Below are 25,230 nucleotides of genomic sequence, written 5' to 3' on the forward strand. Positions count from 1 at the left end.
GCACCAAGGACAGTCGATATGCAGAATGGGAAAGTAAGACTTTTACCTCTCTAATCTCCGCTTCTTGCCACTGTAAAGCTTTCACCTCCGCTGCATTTGTCAGGTATGCCATTAGAGTCATGCAACTTTAATGACGAGCCCATTTCCATTCCAGCCTCGTATCGAGCCACTTAGTCCCTCGCAAAGTTCCTCTGTGCACGTGTTGTACGCCAGTTTACAGAAATGTACACTACCGAAAAAACTGCAGCCTGGCAGAATTCAATAATGTTTTGCCCTCACAAATAAATCATGACCGAAAAAAAAAAGAAAAAAAAAAAACCCAACAGTCCCCTGCGAAGGCACTAACTCTACGCAAACTCTAAACTCTGCGTAAGGCTCCACTGAAGCCCTTTGGACTGGTCTTTTCAAGGCCACACCAGAGAGCGTTCGTTCCCACACGCCGTCTCTCCAGACATTTTCTGCCTCCGTGTTCGCTTCTCTTCACGCCTGATGAGAGATTTCTTCCCAAATAGTATCAAGCACAGCGACGGTGCAGATTGCACAGAGCGCCGGGTATGAATAATTAAAACCAATATGGCGAGTGGGTCCCCACTGCACAAGAGGTGGAGTCGGGTCGGGTCGGCAAGACCTGGTTGCTCTCTCAAGGGCATGGTGGAATCTTGCTCTCTAGCTCTACCCCTGTCTCTTAGCCAAGAAGTTAAGCACAGGTCTTGTTTTTAGTTCTCGTTCCTGTGACATGAAACACACACACACACACACATGCATACACACACACGGCATAGTCCCCCCCCCCCCCACTAATTCAATTGAACTAATCTAATGCCATGTGATCATTCTTCAGTCGTCAATCTGTCCACCTACTTAGCCGTTCACCCACTTCAGGAAGCTAAAAGCATGTCACCTAACTGAAAAGTGTTATTTTTAACACGTCATCCTATAATTATGGATAAATGTAATATTTAGCCCACCAAAGCCACCTCTTCTCTCTAAAATACATGACTGCTGATGAGAGAGCCTACTAAAAGGGCCGTTTCCGCAAGCAACATCCCTTTCAAGTGGGAAGCTGAATTGATCAAAAATATCTTATCTGTGGCGGCTAAATGTACACCAGCACGAGGGAGACACCAAGAGAAAGACTACAAGAGAAATGCAAATCCTTATATGTTATCTACTTTGGTATGTAAATGTTTTAAGGCATTAGTTTGTTCCAAGGATCAGAGGCGAGGACAATGTTAGACATCAGCACTTCTCCATGGAAGCGTAATTAGTTGTAAGTGAAATGTCTTGAGAGGTGTGTGTGTGTTTTTTCTCTCTCTTTTAGATGGGTGACATATCTGATGTTGACACGCCGTTAAATATTATGCATACCAGTTCGTTAACCTTTCCCCGTTGTCATTAATTATGCATGGCCGAGACATGCCACACCTGTGTCTGGTGCCTAGTGTCTTCATGTACGCCCATGTGATTTTGCATGAATATGCATACAGGCAGGCAGACGCGAATAATCGCGCCGCAAAAAGACGAGATGATGAGGGGCGGAGGAAGTGATACACCGGCAGGAGAGAAAGACAAGTATCAGGAAGGGGATGGAGGGAGCAAAGAGGAGGAGGAGGAGGAGGAGGAGGAGGAGGAGGAGGAGGGGTGGGTGTGCGGAAAGGAGCGAGAATGACGGTGGGAGTTGCCGTGAAAGGAGCCAAGGGGAGATGGAGGGATGGAGACGAGAGAAAGGGTGAAGAGGCAGAGGAAGGGGGAGGAGTAATGGTGGAGGGTGGTGGGGAGGCGTCAGTCCTCAGGAGGCAGCGGCGAGTGCCAAGCAGAGCGTCACGAGGAGGAGAGGGGAGAGGGCGACGCTGCCAAGCCGAGCTGCTCCCGAGCCCCTGGCGCCCATGCCTGAAAGAGACACACAGAGTGACACACAGAGACACACAGAGACACAGCGCTTTAGTACATATAGATACAGCTCTTTAGTACATACAGACACAAGCCTTTAGTACATATAGATACAGCTCTTTAGTACATACAGACACAAGCCTTTAGTACATATAGATACAGCTCTTTAGTACACAGAGAAACAGTTCTTTAGTACATACAGACACAAGCCTTTAGTACACAGAGACACAGCTCTTTAGTATATACAGACACAAGCCTTTAGTATATACAGACACAAGCCTTTAGTACACAGAGACACAAGCATTTAGTACACATAGATACAGCTCTTTCGCACATACAGACACAGCTCTTTAAACAGATACTGTTCTTTAGTACAGAGACACAGGCCTTTAGTACAGAGACACAGGCCTTTAGTAGTTACAGACACAACTCTCTAGTATAAAGAGGCACATCTCATTGAACATACAGACACAGGTCTAAAGGACATACTGTAACAATACAATCCTTTAGCACATACAGTGTGAGACACTGGTCTTCAGAGACACAAAGGGACAGCGGTGTTCAGAACAGAGTTCTAGGAGACAAAAACTCAGGCCCTTTCCTTAAGAAAGAGCAGGTAGACGAGCTCCATAGGATCGGTTTGCTGACAGCTGACAGCCGACTGTAAATCAACGCACAATGCTGCATTCACCAGTGCTCCCCATATCTGCATTATTTATGGATCTATGAACAGCAAAAGCTATTAAAGGATTCTGAGATGATAAGGCTTACATCACATGAGAAAGCTGGATCTGTTCGCGGCGCAGGGAAAAGAAAAAAAAAAAGCCTGAAAAAAAAGCTAAACACGAGAGGAAAAAAGGGGCATTTCATTTTCACCAGGCTGAGAGGAAGGCACTGTCTGCTGCTGTTCAGTATGCCACGGCGCTCCACAGTCAACAAGGAATAATAACCCGTTGACAGAGATGGATTGCAGCGCACGTGAATTTCTAAAAAGGTCGGGTCTCTTGCATGGGCACGAAGTATATTACACATGGATGGAAAGGGAGGCAACGAGGCCAGAATAAATGTGCAATTTGGATGATTGAATCATCATTAAAGGCTTATCATCGTGGGACATGGGGGCATGGGATAGGCATTGGGGTGGGGGCTGAGGGGTGGGGGCTTGGACGTGGTGGATGGAGAAAAGGTGAGGATGCGTGAGGTCCGGGAAGCTTACTCAGTTTGTGGATGTGGATCGGCTCACTCCCCACGCCCACTCCGCCTTCGCTTAGCGACCGTATCTCGATGACGTAGTTGTCGTTGGCCGACAGGGTCACTTGGGCCGTGGTCTGGTCAGCGCCGATGGCGTTGACGTCGTTGTGGCGGTGTCTGCGGCAAAATATCTGAGCAACGCAAAAAAACAAACAAGCGCATAAATAGACAAATAAAAATGAAAGAAAGACAAAAAAACCCCAACATGTTCGATTTAGTGGAGATAACACATTCAGTTCGATTCGCGTCAGGTAGGGGGGGGGGGGGGGGGGGGGGGGGGGAGTAGGACACTGGGTGCACTTGTGCTGCTGCATCGAGCTGTGACTGTCTCTCCCCTCCAGGCCTTAAGAGATCTCCCCCGCTGTGCAAAAGCATTAATTCCACACATTAAGCACCGTGACTCCTGGGTGTTATGACCAACAGCGGCGGCGCAGAGTCTACTACCTCTGCAAATATCCCCACGGAATAACTACCGGCTACCCCACACTCCATCACCGGAATGATAGCGGCGATTGGACAGTAAAAATAGTATATGGCAAATATTCTGCATCTCAGCATGCATAGACCTAAAACACACACAGACACACACACACAAACACACACACACACACACACAAAGAGACACACACACACAGACATACACACACACACATTGCATTGGACTCACAAGATATCCTGTGACCTCGGACTCGGTCTCCAGGGCTATAACTGGGTCCCAATGCAGGGTGAGCTGAGAGCCAATAAGAGTCCACTTTACATTCAGTGGAGGCTGTCCAGGGGCTGAGTCAGGGAGAGAGAGAGAGAGAGAGGGAGATGCAAAAAAGATGGGGAGAGAGAGAATACCAGAGGGATACAGAGAGAGAGAGAGAGAGAAAGGGAGAGAGAGAGAGAGAGCGAAAGGGCGTCCACAGAGATAAGAGAAAGACAATAAAGTGGGAGGGGAGAGGTAATGTATTTGACATTAGTCAAACTAAGGACACTGTACATGTACTGCAAAGTAAGGAAAACCTACACCACATTGGGCCTTGATCTTGTTTCTGATAGGCTTGTGCATTTTAGAGGACAAACAATACAGGCTCCATCAACATCTTCACCTCGTGTGTACTCCGAAATGCATTATCCTGAAGCTATCCCGTACCATCCTGAAGTGGCCGGTCAGAGTGTCGTGCGTGTTTTTGGCAGATGCCTCGAGGTACTCACGGGGTTTCTTGGTGGTGGCGTTGATGGGCTGGGACTGGGATCCGGTGCCGGCCGTGTTGAAGGCGCTGACCGCCAGGTAGTACTGCGTGCTTCCCCGCAGGCCGCTGATGTTGACCGCCGTGTAGTTGGCGGATATTCTCACCTTACCCACCGTGTCCGGTTTGGTGTCATCCTCCCAGTACACCACCTGATGGCCCGCAGGGAATGAGAACATCAGGTTTTCAGTTTAATTTTGTTGCTGTTGTTGTTGTTGTTGTTGTTTGTTGTTGCTGTGGTTGCACCAATACACTGCCAGGAATTGAGTTGAAGCCATGCTTGGCAAAAAAGTGCTAGAGGATCCAATAAAACTTCTACCTCATCTAAAGACAGACTCTGGTGTGATGTGAGGGAATGTGAAATCGACTTCGCCACTTCCTATTATCAGCAGCTAGCAAGGACACTTTCCCCGAGTCTATTCAGTAGACGATTCCATTTGCCCTATCAGAAAACCAGCTTATATAAAAGACCCATTTGTTTACCAAATTTGTTAAAAATTTCAGATAGGAGATAAATCCTTTTTGGCTAAAAATACTCCGTCATGGCCTTAGCCGCGGATATGACTAAACGCTGTAATTACATTGCAGCCAGGCAGTTATGACGAGGTGCATGTGTCATTGACATTTGCTGTATTACAGTGGAGCGTCGTCTCTGGCTGACATTTTTTTCCCTCTTGCACACGTTAACGACCCTGACAATGACAAACCTCTCTAATTGCTAACTAATTACATTATCCCAATTATGTATGTTTAATAGAATTTCACAATGCTAATTTTCAATTAACACAATCTATCTGTGGGCAAAGAGATGTTTAATGAGGGTAAAAATCCAATATCCGCCCTAGGACACATACAGTATTAATGTTTGTGTATGGCATTAAGTCAATAAATAATTAGAGAGGAAATGTACACTGTACCCATGGGCCTTGATTTGCTTAGCTGCTGCATTGGGGTTAGATTACATTTTCAAAACCAACAGCAAGTCTGAGGATGCGTGAGGATGAATCTATGCATCGATCAATCACTGAATGAAAAAATCAGTGAATCAATCCATCAGTGAACGACTGGAGCAGTTTGGATCTGACCAGCGAACCATCTGCAGCCAGATTCATATGCATTCACAAAAAGCTGTGACTTTTTTTTCCCTCTTTTTTTCCCTCAGACCTTAAAAAAAAATCTTCAGTGACATGATGGTGTTCTTCTCCTCTTGCACAATATACCCAGTGCCATGGCAACCGCGGCTTCTTCTTTTTTGTGTGCCTTGGGCCGAGAGAAGGAAGGGGGCGCTGGGTGAAGACGACGCTACGCTGCTTTTGCATCCTTAAAAAGGGATGCTTTCACTCAGAGAAGGAGAAACAGCACAGAGAGGTGGAGGTGATTGCTGAAAGGGGTGGTGGTGGTGGGGATGTTGGGGATGTTGGGGGCGTGTGGGCGTGTGGGGGGAGGCTGGTCGGGGGGGGGCCGTCTGAAACTGACAGCAGCTAAATGGAATCGCCGGCTGCCTCACGCGAACGCTCCCGGTGACACCTCGAGAGCACCAGGACGACAGGCCAGCGCAGCCAAACACACACAGCGGCCAATTAAGCACACCATTCCAGACGGAGCTCCACACAAATATGAAAGGAGGGATGTGTACTCGGTCACAAAGGACAGATGGAGATGGAGGAGGAGGAGGAGGAGGTGGAGGAGGAGGTGGAAGAGGAGGAGGAGGAGGAGGAGGAGGAGGTGGAAGAGGAGGAGGAGGAGGAGGAGGAGGAGGAGGGAGGCCGTACCTCGTAACCCAGTACTCTCTCAGGGATGGAGCGCAGGGGTTCCCACACCACTTCAATCTCAGACGCCGACACACTCCGGCCCCTGGATTTCACTGGAGCCAGACTGGGCACTGCAGCAAACACAAACACACACACAGGAGGGAGGGAGAGAGAGAGGGAGAGAGAGAGAGAGAGAGAGAGAGAGAGAGAGAGAGAGAGAGAGAGAGAGAGAGAGAGAGAGAGAGAGAGAGAGAGAGAGAGGGTTCTCATTCCATCAAATTCCATCAACAGCTTTGATAGAAAGGGAATGGGATGAGAACACAGAGTTTACTGGATGCTCTAACCCACACACGCACACACACGCACACACACACACTACGTTCCCCACACCCCTTTCTCCTCCCTGAGTTTAATGGGATCTGTGAGTGACAAGACAGAAGGAGAATCTGCACCGCAAATTCAATTAACATCATAGCTCACTTATAGTGCTGTAAGTGCCTGGCAGGGATTTCCTGTAAGCTACCGCTGCAATAACTAATATCAGGTTGACATTCATAGCTTAGGAAAGGGAGATGTGGGGGGGAGAGAGGGAGTGGGAGATGGGGTAGAAAAAACTGTCTGAACCAACTTACTTTATCATTATTATTCAAGGTCACGCCTGAGTGTGTGTGTGTGTGTGTATATGTATGCAAGTAAGTGTGTCCGTGCAAGTGTGTATGTGTGTGTGTGTTCGTGTGTGTGCGTGTGTGTGTGTGTGCTTCTGTGGGAGTTGTATGAAAAGATGAGACAGGTTTCCTATAGGCTGCTTTTTCTCTCTCCCCCTTACCTTCCTCAGCTGAGAAGACGGTGGCCACCGAGCTGAAGGGCCCTTCGCCCCGCTTGTTGAAGGCGCCCACCTTCACGTCGAACGGCGCAAACGGCGGGATGGTGTCGTTGCGCAGCACGTACTTGGCCAGGCCGGCGTGGAGACCACGGTGCGCGTCCAGGTGACCGAGGCCCGCCGGCCGCAGGGCGATAATGTAGCCGAAGCCCTCGCCATTCTGGAGTTCCTCGGGCACAGGCTGAGAGCGAAGCACAAAACTATAGTGATATTAAAACACATAGAGACAGAGACACAGACTGCCCCGCATCCACTGATACACACACACACACACACACACACTATCACACCATCAAAGAGAGACAGAGGGAGAGAGAGAGGAGACAGTACCAGAAAAAGAGAGAAAAAGCAAAAGAGAGCGAGAGAGAGAGAGAGAGAGAGAGAGAGAGAGAGAGAGAGAGAGAGAGAGAGAGAGAGAGAGAGAGAGAGAGAGAGAGAGAGAGAGAGATGCTGGCCAAAAGATGGGAGAAAAAAAGGAATAGAAAAAAAAAGAAAGAAAGAAAAAATGACACTCCGCCGAGACTGCACAGCCATCATCAAAGCCCCTATAGGCTCGGATGGCGTCCAAAGTGTCCTCTCTCTGGGGGCCGGGGAAATAGGCTGCCGCGTGTGTCTGGAGACATATGCAGGTGGCTCAGTCCCACCAGGGAGTAGAGTGGGGGTGTGTGTGTGTGTGTGGGGGGGGGGGGATCTGGCCTTGATCACTCAGCCCTATCTGCTCTTCTTTAAAGCCCACTTTATATTCATTTGAAATTAATACTGTCCTCGCACAACTGGCGCGTGCCTGGCAGATGTTGCTCAGATGCGACGGGAGACGGCTCCACGAGTGTGGAAATAAAAAAAAAAAATCTGGGCTGCTTTGGGTCAGTGAGGGAAGACAAACATGGCCTAGCCAGGCAACGCGGAAGATGGATTCAAAGACAAACACGGACAGACTAAGGGCGCCATTCGAGGAGAAAGAAAATCTACGAGTCTGAAGCAAGAATGCAGGCCACTATCTCCCCCCCCCCCCCCCGAAATGCAATTTAAAACACATTCGCAGGCGATAAATAAACACACTCTCTAATAACCATCTCCAGAGAGTGGCTCTTTATTGCCTTCAATAACCTCACTGAGGCTTTCATTTAAAAAACAAACAAATAAGCAAATAACGACGCTGCGGAGAGTAAAGTGAGGTCGTCGTATGGGCGTACGTGGCCCTCGGTGCCTTGGCCACGTTCGTTTTCGTGACGTCAGATTTGTGGCCTCCCACCCGCTGCTAAGAGGGGTGAAACGAAGCCTCGAGGCCATGGCACAGAGAAGACCGGGGGGGATGGTGGGGGCGGGGGATGGCGGGGGTTGGCCAGGGGATGGGGGTTTGGCTCCACCAGAGATCATAAAATTGCTTCATTCAATTCTGGACAATTAAGCAAAGCCATTATCGGGCTGTGGCACGAACGGTAAAAAGCTGACAAATGACTTACCTCCCATGTTATCACTAATTCCGATTTTGTGCCGCCCCCGCCTCCGACATCAGTGGGAGCTGTATCCGGGACTACAGGGTGGAGAGAGAGAGGGGGAGAGCAAAATCCAGAAGAGCTCAATTACAGCGCCATTCAGTTAAACAGGCTCAACCATGGGCCAATACATTTCCCTCCCTGACATAGCTTTATAAATTCATTTTATGTTTAAAAGCCCCCCCCCCCCGCCCAGCCACCTCTTCCTATCACAGTTATTCACTCACCCAATCTCTCTCTATGCAGAACTCATCTGCAGTCCATTTTCTTTATTCATTATTATTTATTTATTTATTTAAAAGGGAGAATGATGTCTTTCAAAAATGCCAAATGTCACAATGAATAAATAAGCTACTCTCTGTTAAGCATAATATCCATATACACCATTTTGCTTGACGGCTTTTTTTGCGCGATGCAAGACGCTGCCGCTACAGATTTGTGGAGCACTCATGTGCATCCGCATGTGTGTACTTGCCTCTCCAAACTAAATGATCCATCATATTTAATCTGTCAAATCAGCAACCGCTTCAAAAAGCGGTGAATGTCAGGGGTGTGTGTAGTCATCCGAGCATGAGCGAGTGTACTTTTTCAGTGTGTGTGTGTAAGTGTGTGTAAGTGTGTGTAAGTGTGTGTGTTGAGAGACACTCACTGGCATCCTCGGTGCGTGTCTTTGGGGAGGGTGGACTGGGCTCTCCCATCCCAACACTATTACTGGCTACTACACGAAACTCATACTCCACCCAGGCGTTCAGGCCCACCACTGTGGCGGTCAGTGTGTTTCCATTGATGACTTCAGGGACTAGAAGACACACACACACGCACACGCACACACACACACACACACACAAACACACACACACACACACACATACACACGCACACACACACACACACACACACACACACATACATAGACACACACATACAAAAACAAAATGGGTTGTAACCAAACAAAATGGGTCTACATTGTCATTACAAATAACACATTGCACAGTCTAACTAAAACTATAATTTACTTCGGATATTCCTGCAATGTCAGTTTGAGCATAAATATGTCAAATCTCTTTCCCTCCCTCCCTCCCTCCCTCCCTCCCTGCCCCTTGGGGCTGTCCTGTGGTTGGCTGCCCATGCTACCTGTGTCCACTGCCTGCCAGCCCACGGTGAAGGGGGTGCGGGCCTGGACCACGTAGCCTGTGATGGGGCTGCCGTTGTCCCTGCCGGGGGTCCAGGAGAGCTGGGCCGTGCTATCTGTGATCTCCACCACCAGCACCGTCTCTGGGGGTCCAGGGGGGCCTGGCGCACACAGATAAAGGAGCCTGGTTAGCGAAGCCTCTGACCACCACAGCATCCACACACTACACCACACACACACACACACCACACATACTGTCACACACACAGGCTGTCAGTCACACAACTACACAAACACACACACACACACACACACAAACTGTCTCACCGTATCTTTCTGTCTCTCTTTCACACACACACACACACACACACACACACACACACACACACACACAACCTGTCTCTCTTGCTCTTTCTCTCTCACTCTCTCTCTCTCTCTCTCTCTCTCTCTCACACACACACACACACACACAGAGCCTAAGCTCAGCACTTGCAGTCAGTGAAGCAGTGCTTCTCTCCTGATTCAGCTGGCTGCACTGCTGGCTAGCAGGGTGAGAGGGAGGGTCACATGAATGCAAACAGTGCACGCCAGGTTCATCAAAGGTTACCGAGTGGAACCCAACCCCACCCCCCATACCCCCCCATCTCCCCTCCCCCACCCGATGGCCTCTCTGTGAATAATGGCAGGTGCACCTCCCCCACTCCCCCTCCTCCATCCTGCGCTCTACCTCCACGTCTCAGGTGGTGAGAATGCCTCCATGTTGTGTGTATCCTGAGCCTGCATCTCTCCACGCTCCACGCCACTCTCTCTCCTCTAGCTGCTCTGCTCTGCTCTGTTCGGCTCATATACATTTCTGTGGGGCCACACACACACATGGGCGCGCGTGTGCGCGTGTGTGTGCCTGCGTTCAGTGTGTAAATGAGCCAATTAGAGCTGTTCTGTGTGATAAACAGCTCCTCTCCAAAGCACCTGGGACACACATGACGACGCCTGCAGCCTAGGAATACCAATGCAGATCAACCGCCGCACACACACACACACACACACCGCTACCTCCACACCGCCACCGCCATCGCCGTCACCACCAATCACCGTCCTCAAGCCCAACATTCCTCCACATCAAAATATTTTCGTTTTTTTTTTCTAAGAATACTGTTTGCCCGACTAGGCCGCATTATGGGATTAATTACACGCGAGTTGTTAAGTCCATCTGTCATATAGGGTTTATGTAGGTCACTCACCAGACACCTGTGTCTTCAGGCCACACATACATACTGTGTTTACACAGACATGATTAGATCTGCTTATGCCATGTCCACACATTGGGTTACGTCTGCCCGTATATGTGTAATTGCCTCCGCAGTTGTACGGGCAATTTTAGAAATTCACTTCATATTTCATTTCACTGGCTGATGGAGGCCATCAATAATTAATGGAATCGCAAACCTTCTACTATGGGCCTCTATTACGGAACCATGAGATAGCTGGAATCCAATCCTACGAGCATTCCATTCGATATCACTGGAGGTGGAGGCAGGACAACACTTCCCAACAAATAAACAGCAAGACTGAAATGCACTGTGGGTAAAAAAAAAATCCCTAACGGGCTCATGGCTTGATGAAAGATGAATTTCTTACCTTTAACGATCAATATGGCATCCACTGACATATGCTCCACGTCAGTATCAATAAGGCAGACGTACTTTCCACCGTGGTTCAACTGAATGTTTCGAATCATCAGATCCCCTGCAATAGACTGTAAGAAGGAAGCACACAAAGCACAGCCATGACCACAGGTTGACGACGAAGCGACATGGCTTTTTGATTTGAGCTAATTGCAGCTTGCTAGGAAACACTCTCTGGGAGCAGAATCTAATGAGGCTAAAGTCAGGGACACGGCCGAGACACCAAAAGAGACACACAAACGTGTTGATTCTCTGGCCTTGTGAGCACAGAGCTAGGAATGCTGGGAGACATCCGACCCACGGCACTGAGACTCCGGTGAGACACGGCACGAGCCCCAAACCCACTCACCCGCCGACACAGTACGTCTCCAGTGGCAGAGCTAGACAGGAAGGAGAACGGACACCGACAACTTCCAACAAATCATCCAGTGGCCTGTCCTCCAGGCTCTGTCAACTCCCCGCCAGCCCCCCTCAAATATTACAGTTCCCCCCCCCCCCCCCCCCCCCATTGTTGCCACACCAGAAGCAACTGTGCAAACACATCCTCTAATTGGTAAGACGATCCTAATTATTCCCTAATTATGAGAGCCCAACCGGTAGGCTAGAGAGGCAGCACAGTCACACAGTGTGGGTAAACACGGTTCCGGATAAAGCACCAGGCGCAGGGAGGTGAGTATTAATGCACGTGGAATAAACAAACATATTAAAAACAAAAGTCTACGGCTGGAAACAGTGTTGCTCTCATTTTCTCATTCCATCTCTTTCTCTCCCCTCCCCCTCTCTCTCTCTCTCTCTCTCTCCAACTCTCTCTCTCTCTCTGCACTGCTCTTGATTTGTTCGTCTCAACGCTAACAGGGTCAGAAATCACCAGCCGTTAAAAATATTCAATTTCTGTTTTTCCAGGATTCACTTTCTCAAGTGGGCTAATGCGAGAGCATCAGATATTTACAAATAAACGCATGATTTATTTGCAGAAAAAAAGAGAGGTAAAAGATAAATAGTATTATTTCACACAGAATTGTCGGCAAAGAGACAACTCAGAAAACCGCAGGCCTCGAAAATATTCATGCTCCTCGCTCTCTTTCTTCACACGCTCCCTCACATTGTGTCTCATCCTTGGGGATTCTTTTTGAACTGCAGCTCAGTTGAGTCGCATGCACACACACACACACGCACACACGCACACACACACACACACACACACACACACACACACACACACACACACACATGCATTCACTACTGCTACTACACACACACACACACACACACTCACACACACACGTACACACACACACACACACACACACACACACACACACACACACACACACACACACACACACACACACACACACACACACACACACACACAGAGCCAGACTCAAGCGAGGCGTAATCCAGGTTAGAGACAGTGCTGAGGTGCCAGATCCCATCAGGCTCTGCAGGGCAATGGCTGCAGTGAGTATGCTTCAGCTGGGCTCCAATTGTGCATGAAGGCACGGGGATCTCAAAGAGGCCTCCAGGGGCCGTGACAAAGCCGAGGCGCACAGACGGCCACACCAGAGGCCAATTCCCCGGCTAAAATAAGCCAGGGGCGTGTGGGGGGGGGGACTCTGCCTATATGTTGGCCACCAGTAATCCTGCACAGGGAGTCAATGGTTAAATCATCCCTCCGCTAGCTATCGCTCTCCCTCCTCTCCTCCCACCCCTCTCCACTCCACTCCGCCCCTGAAAGCCAGGGAGTTATGGGGCAGATCCGGTTTAATTATGCTAATGAATTCATCAGAAGCCTGTTAATCTCTCTCCGAGCAGAAGACACCGAATCTGTGAAAACGGCAACTCATTACGCACGTCTGCACATGTCAAAGTCATCTATAATTGCCATTTATAAGCAAGCGGGAGCCTGAACTTTACATGACCACTATTGGGGATATGTTCAACAAGCAGTGACTCGACTTTATCTGCCGGGGCTCGACGCGCGGTCTTGTTTGCAGTATGTATCCTTCAATGGACCTTGGAGGAGTAATACATTTATCAAACACTGATTTTTTAAAAACCATTTGCCAGAGACAATGTGCGAACAAAAAAAAACGAGTCGGTTTCTGTTAAAGAGAACACATGTCCGACAAAGAGTCTGTTTCTTATCGCTTATCTCTGTGTGCCGATTTCAAACCCGCCAATCCAGCCTTGCCCTTGGTTACCACCAGCCAACTCATTAGTAAATTATTTCAGGGCATGAGTTACATAAATAGGTATGCAAATTCAATTACAGCACAGAGTAATGATAAGAAATGTTCTCCCCGAGGGGGGAAATGAGAGAGGTTGTGTGTGTGTGTGTGTGTGTGTGTGTGTGTGTGTGTGTGTGTGTGTGTGTGTGTGTGTGTGTGTGTGTGTGTGTGTGTGTGTGTGTGTATGAGAGAAAGAGTTTTAATTGATATGAGGGCCTTTCCCAGTTGCACCGCATTGAGATCACTCTGTTGAGAAGCTCACAAAATGGCAACTCATTTTGCACGGTCTTGTGTGTTTAAATATAGAGCCTCGGGAGGAGAGGAACCACCCCGCGCTGTACACCTTCAGCAATTCTACTAATGAGCGCCAGACTCGGACAAACAACGGGAAAAAAGGTAATAAAACAAAATAAATGAGCAGCTTAGATCTATGGGCCATTCTTTATTACTATTTCAAATGTGTCAGTTTGAAGCTCATTCCAAAAAGAGAGGAAATTTGCTATTAAGTTTTATGCAGTGGAAGCAGTTTTCAGTCAGTCATAATGTCCCCTTTATGGTAGGATTAAAATGCTCATTTATATAAGCCCGCACTAAAATTCACAAAATGTGCAGTTATGAATCTGTTGCAACTGGCTTATTTAACTTTTAGTAAAACAACCAGAACTATGAGCGTTCTGTCAATTCAGCAAATTACTTCATCACAGAGAGCGTTAGGGAAAAAAGAAAACAAATAAAAAAGAAATGTCAATGTCAAAAACACTGCATTACATAGACGCTCACTAATTCTGTAGTCATAAACAAATATAGCTCAGTCCACCGGTGAGTGACTCACCCCGCCTACTCTCTCGAAGTGATCGCCGTCCCGATCAAAGTCCACGAGCTGCCCGTTGAATGCCCAGGAGAAGGACACATCCAGAGCCGGGTCGTGGGCAATCTGGCAGGGAAGCACGATGCTCTCGCCAACAATGATCTCCATGTTGCTTGGCCCCACAGTGATCCTGGTGGGCTCTGTTCAAAGAGTCAAAACATTCTGGCATCAGAGGACCGGCTTCCCTCACATCAGACAGAGCACCTGGCAGATGCCCCAGTGTTCCATCAACTCTTCGAAAACAGTTACAGACAGAGAGAGACAGAGGAGCCATCTATTTTCTATGGCTCTATCTAAGCTAAGCTGCACAGGCACGGAGATGTTTCTCAGTCACATAATATGGCCAAGGTAACTTGCACTACATATTTCAATCAGTAATGGCTGCTGTGCTCATACGGAAAGGCAGTGGACAAAGATCTTGGACATGCCAGAAGTACAACAAGATCAATCTGGAACTGGAACACCGACGGTTACATAAAGTTTGTCCAATTGAATCGGGTCCAAGATTGTACAGTGTCTCTCCGGATTTAGGATGAGGGATCTGTATTCTATCTATCAGTCTATGGAACAGTGAAATCACAACAACATTAGAGTTAATGGAAGAAAACCACCAGCACGCTGCGTATGAAGTGCTTTGCGGTATGGTTGTGTTCTGAGCGAGAGGTCACCATAATTAAATTACTCCCGATTAGTGGGTTCAGTCGTCGGTGCATACCAAACGGCTAATGAACAAAACAACGGAGACGTACATGCTTAAGAGGGTTAAGCTCACACATTACATACTCTGACCCATAAGTAATAACCTCTGAATTAGATCTCAGAGAGGAGCCTCATAACCCATAATTGTAAATCTGCGAGAAACCTTTTTTGCAAAGAGGAAGAAAAAAAAAAAAACGATCTCCTGAAAAGGGGATAGAACCACAAACAAAATCCAAGAGCAAATTTGCTAGAAGTGGTGGTGACACGGCAGATTAATAACAAAACACGGGCGATGAAAAATATATATATGTGCACAGCTGCAGGCGAAAATAATCCTCTCAAAATGATTTTAATAGGCAGCGAGACAAGCATTAAAGTTATTTTGCCAAAATGTTGGTGATCCATCTTAGGAGGGACACTCAATTTGTCTAAATGTGTCTAGGGATGCTGTGGTTGGCTAACACACATTTTTTTCCCCTACCCTAAATCCCAAGGAACTTGACAAAAATATTGCTCCGCTGTGAAGGGAAATACAAAGTGGCTAAAAAAAAGGCAAATCCAATACAGCTGTGTGTGATGGGATCCGACCTTTCGCTCGAGGCCCTGGCTGTTATATTTACAGGTTTGTGACAATGTGCTCGTGCCCCATTGGTGTGAATTTACCTGTAATTAGCAACCTTCCCATTGCGCTCGCCGTCCCAAATTGATTTTTAGCAATGCATGTGTAGCTCCCTCCATCCCTCCTGGTCACGTTGGCAATTTTCAAAGTACCATTGGGAAGGAGTGTGATCCTTTGGGGGAGGGGGGAGAAAGAGAAGAAACCACAATCAATGCATCTTCTTCTGTGCTGCACAGCCCGAGCGCGATGCACTTCAGTTTCTTGGAGCTAATGGTCTCTCGTGGGGCCTGGAAAGCCCTAAGTAATGTTTTGTTGGATATTAGCATATCTTTTCCCCTGTTTTAGCCTTTGGAGAGAAACAGTATATTGACTGTAAAGCAGATGAATTGTTAATGAGAGGAAATAGGGAACACTGTAAAGTGGTTGTTGAGACACAAACGCAGGAAAGCGGTACATTTTCATATCTCTTCCCAAGCCGATACCACAGGCTACCTCTCGCAATGAATTTAGCATTCTCCTTCGGATTTGTCTCCGATATGGAGAAAGCCCGGCTAACACGCCAGGTAAAAGACAAATCCACGGCAGTGGCTGTTGAGTGAGGACAAATTGTGCGCGCTGTTCTGTTTAGACTGTTTCACACGGTTGAAATGAAATTGCACTACTGGGGGAAAAAAAAACCCGAGCTAAAACCAGGGGAAACAATTTTTTGTCCCTCTTACCTTTCGCTTCTCTGCAAAATCTCATTTCCTTTCTTCCACAGACTGATGGCCTGGGGGTAGGCCTGAGGCCTGCACTCCATGGTTACCTCGCTGCCTGAGCGCGCCTTCTGAAGCGCTTGCAGTGGACTCTTCGAGAAGCTCGGCGGCGCAGCTGCGTGACACACATCATCACAAAATGTGCTCGATTGATCAGCGAATTCAACCGCGATGGGGGAAAAAAAAACGTGATTAAAAACAATCAACAGCGACTCTGCAGCTTGAGTCTCTGTCGGCCCCCCTCTGCCAGAAGAGGCTTTACGGGCTCTTGAAAAACGCTGCCGGGATGATTTGGTGTTTTTATTTTTCTCTCTCTCTGAGTCACCGAAGCCAGCCAGTCACACTTTGTGGAGCTTTGTGGTTGTGTTGTGCTGGGTTTTTAGAGAGCGAACCTTCATTATTTAAGATTGCCTTCGCAAGCCCCTCCTGATGGGTTAGTTATGTAGATGCCCCTGCAGCTACTCAAATAATCAATATGTCATTTACAGCAGACAGTCTTCTGATGCCACAATGTAATCCCCTTCTCGGGGTTATTGAAATCAATATGATGAGGGCTTCAAAGGTAAAATAAAGTGATTTTTATATATATATATGATATAATCTAGGCTCCTGCTTTCTTTCAAATGTTCTTAGGAGCTGTTGGGTGCGCTGCATCATCTCTAAAAGGCCCTAACAATGGACAAGATTGTCATCGCACAGAATGGGGTGAAGAAGAAATGCACAAAGCAATCTTACCTAACACCATTAGCTCGGCGCTGGCATAAATAATGCCATGTTTGTTTTCCGCCACACACTGATACATCCCGGCATCTGACAGGTTTAATGAAACGATGGAGAGAACGCCATTCTCGATCTGCACTCGGCCCTGTAGGGAGAACACAGCACACAAATCTGCACGCACTCCGACTGGGCAAGCCTATTATGGGAGCAGGCATAAATACAATTACTCCGACGCTGTTGAGGAGACATGGGAGCAGGGGAGAGAGAGAGAGAGAGAGAGAGAGAGAGAGAGAGAGAGAGAGAGAGAGAGAGAGCAGAGAGAGAGAGAGAGAGAGAGAGAGAGAGAGAGAGAGAGAGAGAGGCCGGGAGAACTGTCAAGTTGATTGGAAGACCAGGCGACTGTGTGAGTGGTTTTGGACCGGGCTGGGAATTGGGGTGAGTAAAAGGCGGTGTGTTTGGGTGGAGGCAGAGTGTGGTGAGGTGGGGGGTAGCTGGTGGGGCATGAGGGTGGGGATGGGTGGCACTCGGTGGGGTGGTGTCTGGGTACAAAAAAAAAAAAAAAAAAAAAACGCTGACCTGCAGCTGTGATGAACAGAAAAGTGGTCTTGACAATACCAGTGGCACACTAATACGCTATTTACTTCCCGTGAGCGTCCAGTCGGAAAAGTGACTGCGACAGGTCAGAATATTTTCTGCTGAGGTCTCACTAATAGGCCATGGAGGCTTAACCCCATCAGCTGTTTGCCATGCCGACGAGGCGCTCCGACGCTGATATTAAGTGGCAGTGAAAGAGGTCACTCCCGCCCGGTTCATCAGAGCCTCGCCGTGCCGGTCAGCGGGAAACGCTGGCCGTATGCAGATATATCCGCACGTCGCCGCCCGCCGCTCGGCACGCACTCTCGTCGCGCCCTCTTTGCGGCGTATCTGCGAAATCAATTATGACGTTTTTGCTGAATCACAGGACTGATGGCGTGCGGTGCACTGACTTGACTTGTCTGGAATGCCGAGGTCCAAAAAGTTGACAAACGCAGCACTTTGATTTAATTTGCACTTTGAGCCTACAGAAGTGATGATTGAGACTCAAAGTGCAAAAGCATGTACCCCCATACATCCCCATAGACTTCCACAGGATGTTTTCACATTAACAGGTTGTGTGTGGATTCATACTGTGGTCCATTACAGCTGCTTTTGCAGTGCGGTACACTACGTGATTAGATTTGGCTTTCTTTACCTCGGCAGCGAGCATTTCTCCATTACGCAACCAGCTGTAGGATGGCTTGGGTCTTCCGCTCGCTTTACACTCCCAGGCTAAGTTCTCCTCGATGGACAGGGCTGTGTTCATCATCGTTTGGAGCCAGTGGGGCTTGGCTGTAAAAGTGCAAAACCACACACACACATAAAAAAAAAACAATTAAAAAGTGAACATCTAAAAGAGGAAAAATGATGTGAGTTTAAGCAAAGTCTCCAAGTTTTGCATTAAGCATTTTTTCTCCTTCATTTAGATGAAGCAATCCTATTTAACACTCGTGATGAAATTTAAATTCGCTTCCAATTTTACAGTTATGAGCAGGGGTTATGAAAGTAGGCCGGTGCGGTCCAATACTGCATACCTCTGAAAGATTCACTGGCAGTACGGAGCACTGGAAAAGAGAGGAGAGTGGGTGCCCGCCAACACCAGGGCTGCCAACCCTCACGCGTTGAGCGATTGCAACTGGCACATCTCACTCCCTCATGCCACACACGCCTTTTCTCATGCTAACATTCATCTATGCTTCCTCCAATGTATTGATTTCTAAATTAAACTGACAACGAGATCCGTGCCATGGAAGACTGTTTTTACCACTTGGGGGAAAAAAAAAACAGTCAGGATTTTGAGATACTGACTCGAAATTCTAAGATATTAAGTCTGAAATGTTGAGGTACCAAGTCAGAATTTCAAGCTACTCAGTCAACATTTTAGGACAAAAAGTCCAAATATCGAGACACTAACACCCACTTTCACCTGTATCAAATTTCACTCCGAGCTGAACAAAAAAGTAAGCAGCCCTGCTGACACTCAGAGAAGAGGAGAACAATATAATGTGATGGAGGTTATGCTAGTAACGCCGGCAAGAAATCTAAAACTACTTTCACCCCTGGTCACGAGTGAGTCTCTCCTCTCCTCTCCTCTCTAGTGCTCTCTATCTCTCTCACACACTCTGCCTCTCTCCTTTGCTCTCTCCCGATTTCACACGCCAGCACACAAAGCTCTAATCATTAATAATGGCTCTCAAAAGATTGCCTTGTTGAGACACACTAAATCTACATCATCCCGTTAGGCATTCAGCAGTTCCGCAGCAGCATCCAAGGGTTTAAACCCGAAAAACAAAAAGAAGAAAGGGATAGAAGAACAGAGTTGTGCTGTCGTCACGCATTTATATGCAGGGCACAAAAGCTTGTTTCCAATCACCATCACTGTTCACAGAAATATGAAAGAGACAACTGATGCACATGATGCAAACAAAATCATATTCGCAACACTCAAAGGACTACTTTTTTTTCTTTCTGTGCCACTGTTTTCCACTGACTCCACATTCATGCTCACAGCCTTGGTGCGATGCATGATTCAACCAGACCATGGCCTGTAGAGCAACTTTTTAAAAATTTATTTCAATATTTTTTCTCTCTCTCCACATAAATGGTGTCTAATGTTTAACAAGCCGTGAAAAACATAGCATATGTATTCAACGCTGATGCACCCAGAATATTCCAGCCCGGGGACCTACCGTGGAAAGACAGTCGTCCCCGTACGGTGTTCTTGCCCCGGCTGTTCTCGGCGACGCACTCGTACATGCCGGCGTCCTCCTGCTGGAGGCGGGGGACCTCCAGGATGGCGTTGGAGTTCCTCAGCTTCACTTTGCTGGGGAACGGATCACCAGACGTCTTCCTCCAGCTGATCTCTGGCACTGGGCTACATCGACATCAACAAGCCATCAGCTGTTGTACAGTAGTTCATTTACAATCTACAGTGTGTACAACTAGTCTTGCTGATCCTAGACTTACCAAATGACTATAACTGACACTTGACTGTTTAAAAACAGCACTCACTGCTGCACTTCTTCTCACTGCACTCTATCATGTTTAATGTTCCTGGAGTTGTTGTGGGAATTGCTTTTAAAAAGCTTAAACTGTTTACCGTGATGAAAGTCGCTTTGGCTAAAAAGTGTCAGCCAAATGTAATGTCACGTAATGTAATGTAATGTCTATGTAACCATCTTGAATGAATGATGAGGTACTTCCAGAATATTGCCCAAGTTCTTGCTCAATACTAAAATGTGATTAAGTCCACTTCTCATTCAGCATAGTCGCACTGCCTGTTAGTATCGGTAGCAGATTCACACATAGAATGGAAACCTAGTGTACAGTATATTACAGTATGAAAATAAAAATAGACCAGGATGCATTGGTTCATCCATTCATCCAATCAATCAATCAATTTCAACCAATCAATCCCTCTATTCAGTAACTTGCTAAATCAGGCAGTGCATCATTATTCCATTACATATTTTGTTCATACTGTAGCAACTTCAAAAGGAGACAAATCTACAGTCTTCCTACAGTATACTGCAACACAAACAGGCTATAACCCTGTAAGGTCACGGTGACAGCGTACTGGTATGTAACATATCTGATTCATTGTGTCCAGTGTAGCCTTCTTTTACACCCTCTTAAGTAGCGTCTGAAAGAAGTTTGCTTTCACAATCACTTTCAATGGCATCTGCACAACTGGCACCCTCTCTGTCTCTCTGAAGCTTGACTCTAGCCACCTTGTGAAAACAGATCATTGGGTTCAACAGCATCCTCCTTTTTTCTTTTCTTTTCTCCACACAGCTGTTAGCAGCTATTGGCAAGAGGCCCTTTTCAGCAGCAAGATCTTCCATTCTGTCTCAGCCCATTGCCCAGCTAACACTTAGCACTATGAGTGGGTAAATCCCATTAAGTATAGTCCTAAGGGTATAATCCTTGCATCTCCATTTGCACAATGCAAGGAAACAAAGTGGTCTAGTAATCAAGCAGAAGGCACACACAACAGAGGAAGCACGGCAAACATTGCCCTCGGAAATAATGGAGGAGCACTGCCTGATAACAAAAATATATGATAATGTTAAAAGAACATTCTCACACACATAAACACACACACACACACACACACACACACACACACACACACACACACACACACACACACACACACACACACAGACACACACACACACACACAGACACACACACACACACACACACACATACACACAGAGAGAGAGACACACACACACACACACACACACACACACATACACACAGAGATAGTAAATATACTACACTTACTTTCCAAGAGCAAAGCACTCCAGCTTGACCACTGATCCTTTTGCAGCTGGGACGCTGTCTGGGAAATGAACTTCTATTTTGGGCTCGTATTCACCCATAGCTCCTACACACACACACACACACACACACACACACACACACACACACACATAAACACACACATAAACACACACACACAGACACACACACATCTTTTTCATTCATGATTAATGACTAGAATGCTTTATTCCTCCGTATACAAAACAGAGCAGCAAACAACAACAACGGGAACAACAACAAGGCGAGAAGCGAGAAACACAAAAGATCTGTTTCAGGAACGGAAATGATAAATGAGCAGACGGCGAAAGCCAGTTTGATTTAGTATACACAGCGGAGTCTAAGTTCAGACTACAGACGCACGACGTCTCGGTGGGATCCTCCGGTACACTGTGATCTCTGTGTGCAAGCTGGAGTCTTAAACATGAAAGCCACATTTTCTTTTGTTTTTCGGCACGGGTTCTTCAGAAGACCCAAAACAACAACAAGGCGAAGAACAAAAGTAACTGTAAACTGAGAGCGTACCGTCGTTCCTCAAGACCAAAGGGGTGGGCGAGCTGAGCACCCTCCCTTTGGTGATGCTGTTGTTCACCACGCACGTGTAGTTGCCCACGTCGGACGGCTCCACTTTGGCGATGTACAAGTTGCCCGTCTCCTGCGAGACGAAGCGCCGACTGTCCTGCTGCACGAAGTAGGGGTACTCGTTGAAGATCCAGGCGAAGGTGAGCTCTAGGAGGCACAGGAGAAAATACATGTTGGAATAACTCTCACGAAAAGTGGGCGGTGGTAGTGTAGCGGCTAAGGAGCTAGGCTAGCATGCAGCAGCCTGAAAGTTGTCGGTTCAATCCCCCGCTTCCACCATTGCGCCCTTTAGCTAGGCGCTAAACCCCACGTTCCTCCCGGTACAATGTAATCTCTTGTAATACAGTTGACATAATGAGTCACTAAGTGTCTGCTAAATGTAGCGTAAAAAAGTATATGCAGTTAAAAGGGAGGCACAGAAAGAGGCACAGAAACTGACATGCCAATCTAAGATAGAATACATTTTCACTGTAGAACATATATGAGCATATAGAGAGATCTGTTGAGTTGAGGCAATTTCCAAGATAAAGTTTATTAACCCAATCTGTCTGTCTTGCATGACATCTCATGAAAACACCAGGATCTTCCCGACGCCACCTGCAAACGAGCTGACACTTCTTTTCAGCCGTGCAGTTCATTACGCTGAGCTGTTTACACAGTCGGACGCAGATAGACACAGAGAGAGAGAGAGAGAGAGAGAGAGAGAGAGAGAGAGAGAGAGGAGAGAGAGAGAGAAAGAGAGAGACCTCCGCTTTCGCTGCGTCGTCTACGCGGAGAACAGATTGTGCCGTATCACATATCCGCTCCTGCCCTGAGCCCACTTCCTGAGGCGGGCCGGGAGTGTGGAGGGTGGTGTACAGTGGCGCATCTCTGCCATCGGGCATCGCCAGGGAGGGGGGTCGGGGAAGGGGTGAGGAGGAAAGGGAGCGAGAGGAAATGGATTACAGCGCCTGACTGGCACCCTTATGACACACAGGCCCCTGTTTGTCTGACTGTTCACTCGCCTGCCTTGCCTTGCCTTGCCTTGCCTTGCCTTGCCTTGCCTTGCCTTGCCTTGCCTTGCCTTGCCTTGCCTTGCCTTGCATTGCCTGCCTTGCCTTGCCTTGCCTTGCCTTGCCTTGCCTGACCTTGCCTTGCCTTGCCTTGCCTTGCCTTGCCTTGCCTTGCCTTGCCTTGCCTTGCCTTGCCTTGCCTCGCCTCGCCTCGCCTTGCCTACTTCCCTGCCTGACTTCCTGAGTGACGAAGGGGCTGCTGCATCTCGCGTCTCGTCTCCTCAGCCCCAAATCACGGCTCGTTGGACTCGGCCAAGAGGCTCCAGTGAGGGTGGGTGGGTGGGTGGATGGTGGGGGTGGGGAAGGTGCTGCTGGGTTGGATGATGGGGTTGTGGTGGGGGTTCCTGCCACAGCACATTAATGTGTCATCACGGGAGGAGTAGCGGGTGGGGGGGGGGGGGGGGGTGTAGTCGAGCGGGTGCACCAGTTCCACGGAGACAGGCTTGTGAGCGAACTACAAGGTGTGCGCTTGGAATGTCAGTCATCTCCCGTCCCGGGAGACGCTCGGCACAACCTTGGCCAGGATTGCATCTTGGCAGCCCGACTCACTGATGCCGAAACCAATTCATTCTGATTAAGCGGGAGAGACTGCCGGGGGAGGCCTGGCTGGGAGCTCTGTGAGCGTAATCAGCAGCAATAGAATTTGTCAAGCACAGAAAAGTCATGAGGAAAAATGAAAATGTCGAGCCAACAACGCCCCCCCCCCATACCCCCCCGCCCCCCCCCGCCCCCCCCCCCCCGACCCATCACACACACACACGCACACACACACTAGTACCATCTCTTTGAACAGCAAAGAGAAAACTATATGAGTGCAGTAGGATCTAAAGCAGACGTCAACCTTTGATGATCACAACTTAGCCTCCCCAAAATAAAAGGCCCAGGCTGTCTCACAATTGAGACAAGAGAAGCAAATTAAAAACAAGTTGTTCTATTTGGCACAGTGGATGTTGATGCACAGAATGCATCAGAGATGTTCACAGCAGTAGAATGCAGCATTAATATTCCGCTAAATTGTGTGTCTGGCAGGATATGGGTCTTGTGACAGCCAAATACAGCACAATCCTATCAACATCTTGGCCAACCGAACCGAAGCATAAATATAAAAAATTCCGCTGAGTATCTACACCCTAGGGTCAATAAATAATGATGGATGCCGCAAATGGAAGCCTATATGCATGATGTATACACCCCACTATAGACTCGTGCTCTTCCTCACTCGTTGACATGGCGACAGAAATGCCCCGGCCACGGCAACAACTCAGAAAACTTCCCCAAACCCCTGCGAGACTGTCACATTTTATTTTACACTTTGTAGACAGGACAATTACTTCTACATCCTCCACAGCTCCCTGAAGTGCCACACTCTATGTGTGTGTGTGTGTGTGTGTGTGTGTGTGTGTGTGTGTGTGTGTGTGTGTGTGTGTGTGTGAGAGGGCATGCATTGATGTGTGTCTGTGTGAGAGTGTGTTTGCGTTTGTGTTTTGTGTGTATATACAGTATACATGCATGGAACAGTATATTTTTAGACATATGCCTTGTATGACTAACTCCACCATCTGCTTTCATTCATTGTCTCTGTGTGACACAATCTGAGTTTGAAGATGCATTCCCTGCATGAGATGCACAAAGAGAGCACCGATCAAAACAAATACATTTATCTGCATCACCATTCCAAACCAGTGCCAAAAAAAGGACAAAACTTCAAAGAGTTTAAGTGAGTGCAGTTCTAGAAGTTGTTGTGAGATACACAATTACCAACTCTGATTTGCAAATAAAGCGCTATACATGCTTTTCAGTAAAGCTAAATTTAAAATTGATTATCTAATCTAAACTCCGAAATGCACTTCACTGAAAACGCATTGCACTGTGATTGGGTTAAGGCTCCAATTTTGAGCAGCATACTTTCATTTTCCAGCAGATTTAGCTCTAATCGAGGTAAAAGTAGCCAAATGAGGAAGAAGGTGGGGAATGGAAAGC

General features: G+C 47.6%; 1 protein-coding gene across 1 annotated transcript in view; it reads right to left on the reverse strand.

Moving 5' to 3' along the window:
* Window positions 1-1,777: 1,777 nt before the first annotated feature.
* Window positions 1,778-25,230, reverse strand: part of cntn3b (contactin 3b) — a 48,046-nt gene continuing 24,593 nt past the window's right edge. The window contains 20 exon segments of the mRNA XM_062545033.1: window positions 1,778-1,890; window positions 3,107-3,272; window positions 3,809-3,921; window positions 4,342-4,528; window positions 6,149-6,258; window positions 6,954-7,085; window positions 7,088-7,121; window positions 7,123-7,188; window positions 8,471-8,541; window positions 9,153-9,302; window positions 9,638-9,796; window positions 11,274-11,391; window positions 14,384-14,559; window positions 15,782-15,909; window positions 16,457-16,607; window positions 17,228-17,357; window positions 18,444-18,580; window positions 19,978-20,162; window positions 21,581-21,683; window positions 22,142-22,345. Coding sequence (XP_062401017.1) covers window positions 1,790-1,890; window positions 3,107-3,272; window positions 3,809-3,921; window positions 4,342-4,528; window positions 6,149-6,258; window positions 6,954-7,085; window positions 7,088-7,121; window positions 7,123-7,188; window positions 8,471-8,541; window positions 9,153-9,302; window positions 9,638-9,796; window positions 11,274-11,391; window positions 14,384-14,559; window positions 15,782-15,909; window positions 16,457-16,607; window positions 17,228-17,357; window positions 18,444-18,580; window positions 19,978-20,162; window positions 21,581-21,683; window positions 22,142-22,345 — 2,621 coding nt within the window. The 3' untranslated portion in view covers window positions 1,778-1,789.

This window comes from Sardina pilchardus, chromosome 9 (genome assembly GCF_963854185.1).
Source record: "Sardina pilchardus chromosome 9, fSarPil1.1, whole genome shotgun sequence".
Classification (NCBI taxonomy): Eukaryota; Metazoa; Chordata; class Actinopteri; order Clupeiformes; family Clupeidae; genus Sardina; species Sardina pilchardus.